Raw genomic sequence first — 10608 nt, 5'->3', positions numbered from 1 at the left:
TAAAAATACAACTAATTTGTTATATACTATAAATCATTATTCACATTAAACTACAATAATCAATTTTTTAAAAAACAAAAGCTATTTAAAAATAAATAAAAGAGAGAGAGAGAGTAAATTAAAGGGGAAATTATAAAAGAAAATGAAAAATAAATAAAAACGTACATATAATTGAATAAACATTTGCTCTCCTAAAAACAATTATATAAATAAGAATATTCCTATTTTCTGAACCCCCAAAAAACGAACACAAACAAATAAACGGATACTAAAAAGAAAAAAAGAAAAGAAAAAGAAAAAAGAAAACACATTCTCTGCCGCAAAGATTTTGTGTATATTAATTAATTAATTATCGGAAACTATATTAAAAAAATAATTTTCTTTATTTTTTTTTCACCTTTAATTACTTTCTTTTTATGCTCCTAATTAATTAATTACTTTCCAAATTTTACCCTCTCCATTCGCCGCACTGTTCCGTTGGCCGAGTTTTCTGGTTGCCGGCCTTCTCCGGGCACAGTGTTTGTATCGGCGGCACCATACAATTGTACTGCAAGCACAATGAGCTACTCAGAGGAATCTCCGCCGTCGGATTGATCTCGATTCCGGTCAGAAAATTGTGCTGCAAATACAGAGTTTGAATATTAGCAGCCAACAATCGGTCCACGAGGCTGTTTGGAACTTCTCCCGTGAAGTGGTTGTTGTTCAGGTAAAGATTCTGCACGGTGGAGAACATTGGCGATATCGGACCGGAGAGACGATTGTAGCTGAGATCAACGGTTGGAATCGCCACCTGAGCAGCCGGCAGGACTGGACCGGTGAAGAGGTTCCGTTGCAACTGGAGGTTAACGATCGGGAAACTGAAGATACGCATTGGAATTGTTCCGGTGAACTGGTTCAGGCTGAGGTCGAGATAGTTCAACTGGTTGAGGCGGCTGAGGAGGCGGAAGACAGGGCCGTTCAGGCGGTTCCATGAAAGAGAGAGGTATTGGAGAGAAGGAGGAAGAGAGTCCGGTATAAGATGTCCGGTGAGATTGTTGTGCTTCAGATCAAGATGATTAAGGCTACGGTACGGAAACATAGGGACTGTGCCTGTGAGGTGATTATGGCAGAGAATGACATTGGATAACTCCGTAATCGTTCCGATGGAGCGAGGAATTTCTCCGGTTAGTTGATTGAAACTGAGGTCCAGAGTCCTCAAACTCCGAATCTCGCCGAGATTCGCAGGGAGAGTACCGGAGATGAAGTTGCGACTGATAGCAAGAAAACGGAGGTTCTTCAGTTGGAAGAGCGTCTGCGGCAGAGCTCCAAAGACTCGACCAGGAACAATGGTGAACTCCGTGAGTGCTGAGAGCTTGCCAATGGCAGGATTAATCCGGCCAACCAAACCAGGCGAACCAGCGCGAGGATCCCCTAGGTTTAAGGCAACAACTCTATCAGAATCACACAAAACACCGGCGAAATTACAAGGATCGCCCGTGAAATCCCAAGATGCGAAGAAATTAGAACCAGGCAAATCCTCCAAACTCTTCCTAATCGATTGCAGAGCCAAAAAATCAATCGGATCCAAAATCGCATCCGATAAACAACAGCAATGCGCTAAACACAACAAAATCAAAACAAAACTCCTCATCCTCGAATCGCTCCGCTTCTTCTCCTCCGCCATTACGAGCCCTGACACAGACGAACACAAACACAATACCGTTATATAGAGCAATCAACTGAACACATCAAGAACTCTTTCTCGTGAGAAACAACGAAGAGGTTGAAAAAGGAGGAGGATATCTCGTGAGAAGCCTCTAAATTAATGGCGAAAACCTGCAAAAGAAACTCCAAAACCGCGAGATCGATTAGCTTCAAAGAGACGCAAACGAAGAAAAGCTCAACGAATCTTCAAAAAGAAGAACAAATTAAAATCTCTAATCTCTGTACTGCGAAGAAATTTTACGGCTTCTGAGAGAAGATTCATCGACTACAGCCACCGCCGCTCTGCAACAAACCAAAAACCGCTTTCTCTTCTTCGTTTCTTTAATGGCAGAAACATTTATTTTATTCGTTTTGTTTATTTTCATGTAATTTTCTTTTCGCTGGGCGGTTTAGGTTCGGAGGAAAACGGTTGTCCGAGCCTACGTGGAGTATCCGAGCCGGGAGATTTGGACAGAGCATCACATGCCGGAGAGAGTGGATTGGCTTGAGAAGAAGAGACACAGAGGGAAAAAGCGTGACGGCCGTGAGCTTTTGGTTGACGTGGACTTGACGGCGTTAAGTTAAAATAGTCACGCGAAATGCACTTTGTGATGTGACAGTGACAGCTGTAAGCCTAATAGGATTTGCCACGTCAGTTATTGAATTAAGTTGTACGCTGTAAACGGCTGTAGAGGAGTGAATTTATTTATTTTTAATTAGGTTTTAAATTAGGGTTTTGGAAAAGAATAATTTATTTTATTTGGCTTGTGAATGAAAATTGTTGGGAGCTCCTTAGTAATAATTTTTATAGTAAAAAAAAACATCATTTTTTTAATATTAAAACTCGAGGAATAAAATTAAAGAACGAGAATTAAAAAGTTAATTTTAAAATCTCGTTAAAAGGAATAATTTCATTAATTTACGATTCTCATTTTTTAATGAAATTATTGTTCATTTTACGGCTTTTATTTTCGCTATTTAATTTTTCAATTAAAATAAAATTTCTATTTAATTCGTATGGAATATATTCTTATTAGATAAGATTTATAAAGTTGATTAATATTATTCTAATAAAAAAATTATCTTAATAAGTAAAATTTAATTTATACAAATGTAATTCATTATGAAATATCGTAATAATAATGTAATTTTATTTTAATTAAATGATGATTTTTAATATTACCAAAATTGTTAAAATAAAATAGTAATAAAACTATATTAAAATTAATTATTTATTTGTTGTGTTTTAATTACAAATTACACCATTTGAATATTCCTTTTTTTTTTTTTTTAATGTTTTATTCTTATTTTTTCCAAATGGATATTACAATTGTTAGTTCGGTCTCTCGTGCCAAGGATTTAACCTAAGGTTTATAATATAGATTTGACATATGATGACTCTGACATTCTCGCCAACGTGACCATATTGGCTACTTGAATTAAACTGCATCCAAGAGTGAAAGATAGAATATGCAAACCAACCCGAGTTATTTCTTTGCATATTTACTCTCGTTTGGATATGATCTCGGTATTATTTATATATTTCTTATTTATTCGAATGCTATAAAAATAATTTAAAAATATATTTAAGGTAAAAAGTTTTGTTGGTGTTGAGAAATACCCTCCAAAATTCAATTTAAAACTTACCTTTGATAGGGGTGCAACAAAAAAACCAAATAAACCGATGAACCGGCCGAACCGACTGGTTTGATTCGGTATTTAAAAATTGGACATCTCGGTTTGGAATTTGGTTCATAAAAAACCGGCCGAACCGAAGTTATGTTGAAAACTCAAAACCCTAGCCGCCCAACCAACTCCTGGTTTTTGCGCAACCAATTGTTTCGATCCATCCGTCCGAGCAGTTCACCGTCACCATCCCTCCGCCGTCGCTCGCCGCCCACCGCTTCTCGAAACCTCAACGACTTTTCAATCCACCGCCGGTCGCAGCCTACGCACCTCGCAACCCTCCGCCGCTCGCAGGTCTGTAACCGAGAACCGAACTGATTCGTTTTGAGCATTATTGGACATTGGTTCGGTTCTTTATTTGGCCAAAAACCGAGGAAACCGAACCGGATTGCAACTTCGAGTCATTTTTGGGCTACGCATTCAATGTAGCAGCACATAAACCCTGCCGTAGTTCCGCCATAGCTTTCCCTCCTAAACCATTTCCATTTTTACTCTGTTCTTTGCTTCTGGTTCTTCACTGAGCTCGATTCGCAGGTAAACGAAAGATGTCGCTGAGAGTACTCAATCCAAATGCTGAAGTTCTCAACAAATCCGCCGCTCTGCACATGAATATCAATGCCGCGAAGGGCTTGCAAGATGTCCTCAAGAGCAATCTCGGTCCTAAAGGAACAATCAAAATGTACGTCGTTATTTATGATCTTCAAAATCGCTTCCATGTTTCGATTTCTCTCATCACTTTTGATATCTATATGTTCAGGCTTGTTGGTGGTGCTGGAGATATTAAGCTCACCAAAGACGGCAACACTTTGCTTAAAGAAATGGTTAGTGCTCTCTGCCCTAAACCCTATTCTAATTTCAGATCTCTTATTTCAACAGATTTTCCGCGTACGTCTTGAATCGGGTTTGTTATTATTGATTTTTTTTCACAATCGGGGTTTCACAATAGAGAAATATCGCCTAAATTTCTGGGTTGTTCATATATAAGCTCATTACTCATTTATTAACGCAGAATCCTTGGAAATTTTTCACTACCATTCACCCAAAAGAGATTTATTTGATAGGAGAACATTAAGTGTTCAATCCATACTTGTTTTATATGGTTGCAGCAAATTCAAAATCCCACAGCAATCATGATAGCACGAACAGCTGTTGCTCAGGACGACAGCAGTGGAGATGGTACTACTTCTACCGTGATTTTTATAGGCGAACTTATGAAACAGTCAGAACGTTACATTGATGAAGGTTGGTACCTTTATTTTAGTGGTACCGTTATTTACAGTTATGGTTTATAAAATGTCAATATTCTCCGTGGGATATGTGTTGGTACTTCTGAAAAAGTTGCGTGAGTGATGGAATTATATTCAAGCTCAATGCAGCCCTCTGTGTGGTGAAAAAGCTAGCAAGAAACACTTTGTTGTTGGAGAAGTACACATAGTATAAATGGCCGACTTTTCAGAAACATATTTAAAATGGATTCTTCAACTTGAAGTTATGGATGAAAATTTGTTTGATGTCTCTTTATTATGTTATTTAAAGAAGAAACTTTTAATCCTGGGAATGAAGCTTCTTTACATCTTAAAGGAATTGGTTGATATTCTCCTATGGGTGTGTGTATTTATTGGTATTTTTCTTTCTAATGGAGTTTAATAATTGATCCAGGCATGCATCCACGTGTCCTGGTTGATGGTTTTGAGATTGCCAAAAGAGCAACTCTTCAATTCCTTGAACAATTTAAGACTAATGTTGTGGTTGGTGAGGAGCCGGACAAAGAGATCCTTAAAATGGTGGCAAGAACGACACTAAGAACAAAGGTTATTCGACCTCACTTTTTCTCTTCTTCTGTGTAATTCATGCTAAAACTTTTGCTTTCTCATCTCATATGTTTCTAATGGTTCAACCTCATTTACAGTTGTATGAAGCATTGGCAGATCAATTGACTGATATAGTAGTTAATGCGGTGAGTACTCATCTCACAGTGACCATAATAACATATGTGACCTGAGCTCAGATCGAAAATTCTAAGCCTTATTTTTCCTTTTTGAGAAGAGAAACAAATTTCATTGATGAATGAAATACAGAGAAATCTTATATAAATTATGATCATATGATTGTAAACTGTTGAACATACTGCTATAGATGATTGCTTGTACCTTTTTTGGCTTATGGGATGTGTTTGAATTATTACAGGTGCTCTGTATTCGTAAACCAGAAGAAGCCATTGACTTGTTCATGGTGGAAATCATGCACATGCGTCATAAGTTTGATGCTGACACTCGCTTGGTATGTCTAAAATTCTGTGGGAACTTCTTTTGAATGAGAAATATATTATTAAAGAATCCAAAAAGATGCTGGAGGATTAAATATATTCCCAATCCAATGACCAAAGAGATAGCAGAAGTGATCTCCAATTGGCATTAATAAAAGAGAGAGCAACTGCAGAACTTTTTAGTTAGAGATCCTCATATTAGCAATGGAAAAATTTAGGATCTCATTCACTTGATGAAAAAAAAAAGAAAAAAGAAACAGTTCGATTTTAGCTTTGTTTCCACTATTTCATTGCTTTGTTGCATATTGGTCAGTATGTTGCAGAAGTCCTCTATTATCACGCAAACAACGTTCCATTTCTGAGAATGTTCTCCACAGTTCTGTCAAAATTAATCATTTAGTGGTTTTTATTTTCTTTTCTTTTTGTTATTCTGAATGGATTCTTTTTGGGTTTTTGTTCTTGTTCTAAAGAATAATTTCGTGCTATCTATGGTTGTTCTTTCATTAGAACAAACAGGTTGAGACATTTTTTTGCATCTCAGTTATTTTTCCACTATATTCTTTAGTACATCTCTCTTTCTTTATGAAGTTGTGCATTTTCATCTTTTTTTGTGATGGGAGCATTTGTAATTTGGAAAAGGTATATAGAAAACCATTATCAAAAGGGCATTTATACTTCGAAAGGAAAGAGCATTTCTATTTTCTTTATGTATCTATTTATTTTGATGGAAATCTAATAAAAAATATTTGTTTTAATGGAAAAGTAGAGAACGGTTTTTCCCCCATTTTCTTAATGCTTGTAGTTTTTAGCTTTTTGGTGAAGAATTCTGCAATTATTCTGTTTGATTCATGTTAATTCAAGAGCTTTTTTCCTTCCCTCTTTTTCAAAATCTCATTTGTTTGACAGAGTGGGTAGATTTCTTATTTTATCCTAATTGTACATTCTCGGACTTTTTTTTTCCTTCTTTCATTCCTTTATTAATTTATTTTTTGTTAATACTTTAATATTTCTCAATTCTCTGATCATCATTCACTAGGTTGAAGGTCTTGTCCTTGATCACGGCTCTAGACATCCTGATATGAAACGGAGGGCTGAGAATTGTTTTATTTTAACCAGCAACGTTTCTCTGGAATATGACAAAAGGTATTGATGAGTTTTTCTTTAATTTCTATATCTCCATAGTTGGATAAATATGTTACTTGTAATGTTGAATCCATGTTTCGTGTTGTTTCTGCATTCCTAAATGTAGAATAAATGCATGTTTCTATATTGCTGCCCCAGGTCTGATGTACTATGGCATTGGTGGGTTGAATTAAACTAGTTATCCTGAATATGAAATGTGGATCACATTCATTTATAGCCTTATATCACTAATAATGTATTGTGAACATTGATAAATTGATGGCTTTTCTCTCAGTGAAATCAATGCTGGATTTTTCTACTCTAATGCGGAACAGAGGGAAGCCATGGTTGCTGCTGAAAGGCGTCAGGTTGATGAAAGAGTTAAGAAAATCATTGAATTGAAAAACAAGGTAAGAACGTTAATGTCATGCATGTTAGTTATTAAAACCATTTGCACTTTTTAATTGTTGTCTTATATTCTTGTCATATGCAGGTTTGTGCAGGTAATGACAACAACTTTGTTATCATAAATCAAAAAGGAATTGATCCCCCATCTTTGGATATGCTCGCAAGGGAAGGGGTAAGGCTGTATTTCTTGAAGTTGCCTTGGTAATTGTTTTTTCTTTCATCCCTTGATACATTCGGTGTGAAATGATGTTTAAGCCTCATCATGAAAAGACTTATTGTAGCACCTTGAAAGGCTGATGAACTTTAAAAGCCAATCCCATCACCATTACGAATGAAATGTGTTGTAAAAAAATATGTCCATTTGGACCAATCCATCGGTGTATAGCTGAGGAAACACAATTTCAGTATGTTATCCTTTAAAAAAGTTGATAACAAAAGTCCAATGATTTCCCAAAGATATCTCTAGAAGTAATATGTTTTGGATTATAAGTACGATATTTTCTTAACGTATGATGGTTTCTGACAAATTTGACTTTGAAATCTGTTTCTCATGCTTGTACAAGAAATTTGTTTCTCATGCTTGTACAAGAAATTTGTTTCTCATGTGACTTTGAAAATATTTGGAAAAATGGTCATATGATATTTGATTTTCTTTAAGACTTTCACTTTAAAAGTCATTAGAAACATGTAATCAATTTGTTCAACTTGTCAGGAGTACAATGTTTTTATTATTTTTTCTTTTGAATAACATGTTTAAATATTGCTATCGAACTCTTTTTTCTTTTATTCGAAAGTGATTGAGATGTACATCAATATTTGAATGTCTTTTGAACAATATATTCTTATAAATGTATCTTTGCTTTTCGTCTGTCCTAAGTTACTATAAAAAAAACATATTGCATTGTAAATTATATGTTATTCTATTTCATGTATTACAAGTGTTGCATGATTAATAACCATTACAATTTATGTGATGAAGGGGGCATGAAATCTTGGGTTGACCACCATTTATCTGTCAACTTATATTCATTTTTTTCATACATGCTATGGATCTACTGTAGATAATTGCCCTTCGTAGAGCCAAGAGAAGAAACATGGAAAGGTTGGTTTTGGCCTGTGGAGGAGAGGCTATAAATTCTGTTGAAAATCTTACTCCTGATTGCCTTGGATGGGCTGGACTGGTTTATGAACATGTTCTTGGGGAAGAGAAATATACATTTGTGGAAAATGTGAAGAATCCCCATTCGTGTACAATCTTGATCAAGGGTACTTACTGAAACTTCAATCCTCATTCATGCAAAATCTTAGTAATCAATTATAGTCTTTTTTCTCATTGGTATCCATGATGGTGCAGGACCTAATGACCACACGATCGCTCAAATTAAGGATGCTGTCCGTGATGGTCTTAGATCTGTTAAAAACACCATCGAGGATGAATCCGTTGTCATGGTAAGGTTATATTTTCTGGCTGTAATTAGACATGCAACTGAAAATGGATGTGCAATTTGTGTCAATAGAATTATTAGTCTCTGCTGTAACTCGAGATGTAAGGGTGCGTCATTTGACTAAAATGTCCGAGAAAATGACGACGAAAAACAACATCCTCAAGGCAACTTAAGAGACTGCTCTCTATAACTTCCTGGATACAATAACCAATGTTGAGCATTTGACTTTCTTACTTCCACATTTGGCTATTCACATGATTTCTTATCCACAAATAGAAAAAAAATATGTTTTTTCCTTCTCGTCCTCCCGATAGCCTTGCCGCTTCAGTTATGATACACTACACTACAATTTGTTTTGCTCCTTGACCCTATGAATACAATAGAGGAACCAAGTTTGTGTAATGATTTAACTAGGAAATAGCGTGATGTTTGAGATTTTCAATCTACATTTGGCTACCAATGTTTGAGATTTTCTTGCAGTCTTAAGATATGACTGGTGGAACTTTCAGGGTGCCGGATCCTTTGAGGTTGCTGCCAGACAACATTTGATAAACGAAGTGAAGAAAACAGTTCAAGGAGTAAGTTTCCCTAGAAGTATTTTCCAGCATCCTTTAGCATACTTTTCATTTATCTCATTCTATTGACCTTCTCAACCATTATTACAGCGCGCTCAACTTGGCGTCGAAGCTTTTGCTGATGCCCTTCTTGTGATTCCCAAGACACTTGCTGAGAACTCTGGGCTTGACACTCAGGATGTGCTCATTGCTCTTAAGGTATAGTGTCCCTAAAACCCCCCCACCGTGCTTTGTCATATAATTCTACCATGTCCCTCCTCTGAGGCTGTTACGATATGCCAACTCTTCCTTTCGATTTGAATCCAGGGAGCGCATGACCGGGGCAATAGTGTCGGGCTAAACCAGCATACAGGAGAACCAATCGACCCCCAAATGGAGGGCATCTTTGATAACTACACAGTGAAACGCCAACTTATCAATTCTGGGTACATGCCTCATTTACTCCTCTGTTCTTCTGAAGTTCTTCCCAAGCTCTAGAGTCAATAACAAATGTGATACAGAAGTTGTCATTATTTCTAGCTTTCTAGTCTTTTGCCATATAACTGGCAGATACCGTCGACGATAGGTCTAACGGTTTTATGCCATTTTTTCCCTTCTAGTCATATAAATGACTGTTGAAGATTGTTGGGAGAGATTTTCCCTTCTAGTCATATAAATGACTGTTGAAGATTGTTGGGAGAGAGTCTCACATTGGCTAATTTAGGGAATGATCATAGGTTTATAGGTAAGGAATACATCTCTATTGGAATGAGGCCTTTTGGGAAAACCCAAAGCAAAGCCTCAAGAGATTATGTTCAAAGTGGACAATATCATACTATTATAGAGAGCTGTGATTCCTGACAATAACCATATTAGCAGGGGTATTGATTTGATCACTCTTAACTTTTGCAGGCCTGTAATTGCGTCGCAGTTGCTATTGGTGGATGAGGTAATTCGTGCTGGGCGCAATATGCGCAAACCTACTTAGGTAGGTTTGACATGTAACTAGCCTTGATGATCTGCTAGAAGAGTGTTGAGCTACCTTCTTGGAGGTATTTATTAACTATTATTAGGCCGGCAGTGATCTTTGGTTCACATGGTGGTTTGTGTGAAGTACAGCGGTGGGTTTTGTGCTCGAAGAACAGGTGAGTGAGCGAAGGAGCTTTACCAAGTGAAATCAGTCATTTCTTGAAAGTGAAGGCCGCACTCGCCTTTCGATTCCTATTCGAAACTTCTCCCTTGAGGAAAGCTCTGTTACGCACCTTCTCCGTCAATTCCTCTTTTTGTTTTGGTAAATTTTTTTGCATTTTAGTACTTTCTTCCTAAACGTTTGTCTTAAAGTTTGATCTTATTTTAAAGCTCGAAGTTTCTTCCTATTCGAAACTACTCCCTATTTTGATATTAATTTTCAAATTCTAAGCCAAAAAAAAAAAAAAAAAAAAAA

General features: G+C 36.5%; 2 protein-coding genes across 5 annotated transcripts; one reads left to right on the top strand and one right to left on the bottom strand.

The window, feature by feature from the left end:
* Positions 1–191: 191 nt before the first annotated feature.
* Positions 192–2132, bottom strand: LOC111461196 (LRR receptor-like serine/threonine-protein kinase ERL1). The gene is made up of 2 exons (XM_023104703.1): positions 1816–2132; positions 192–1671 (listed from the first exon to the last, which is right to left on the bottom strand). Exon 2 carries the CDS (start codon positions 1661–1663, stop codon positions 449–451), a length of 1215 nt encoding a protein of 404 aa, XP_022960471.1. The 5' UTR covers positions 1664–1671; positions 1816–2132; the 3' UTR covers positions 192–448.
* Positions 2133–3544: 1412 nt separating this feature from the next.
* Positions 3545–10547, top strand: LOC111461194 (T-complex protein 1 subunit zeta 1-like). Of its 4 annotated transcripts, none has more exons than XR_002713536.1 (16): positions 3545–4048; positions 4127–4190; positions 4476–4611; positions 5029–5180; positions 5279–5326; positions 5557–5649; positions 6672–6778; positions 7053–7167; positions 7251–7337; positions 8227–8431; positions 8520–8614; positions 9120–9188; positions 9276–9383; positions 9492–9610; positions 10077–10216; positions 10310–10547. XR_002713536.1 is itself a non-coding variant. In XM_023104700.1 (16 exons), exons 1-15 carry the CDS (start codon positions 3915–3917, stop codon positions 10150–10152), a joined length of 1608 nt encoding a protein of 535 aa, XP_022960468.1. In that variant the 5' UTR covers positions 3545–3914; the 3' UTR covers positions 10153–10191; positions 10284–10547. The 4 variants fall into 4 exon arrangements, 2 of the variants coding, with proteins under 2 accessions (XP_022960468.1, XP_022960467.1); XR_002713535.1 differs by having other exon boundaries at positions 10284–10547; XM_023104700.1 differs by having other exon boundaries at positions 10077–10191; positions 10284–10547.
* The last annotated feature ends 61 nt before the right edge of the window (positions 10548–10608 follow it).

Source organism: Cucurbita moschata, unplaced genomic scaffold (assembly GCF_002738365.1).
Source record: "Cucurbita moschata cultivar Rifu unplaced genomic scaffold, Cmos_1.0 Cmo_Scf00024, whole genome shotgun sequence".
NCBI lineage: Eukaryota > Viridiplantae > Streptophyta > Magnoliopsida > Cucurbitales > Cucurbitaceae > Cucurbita > Cucurbita moschata.
Note: the sequence above shows the minus strand (reverse complement) of the source record. Positions and strands in the feature narration are given on the sequence as shown.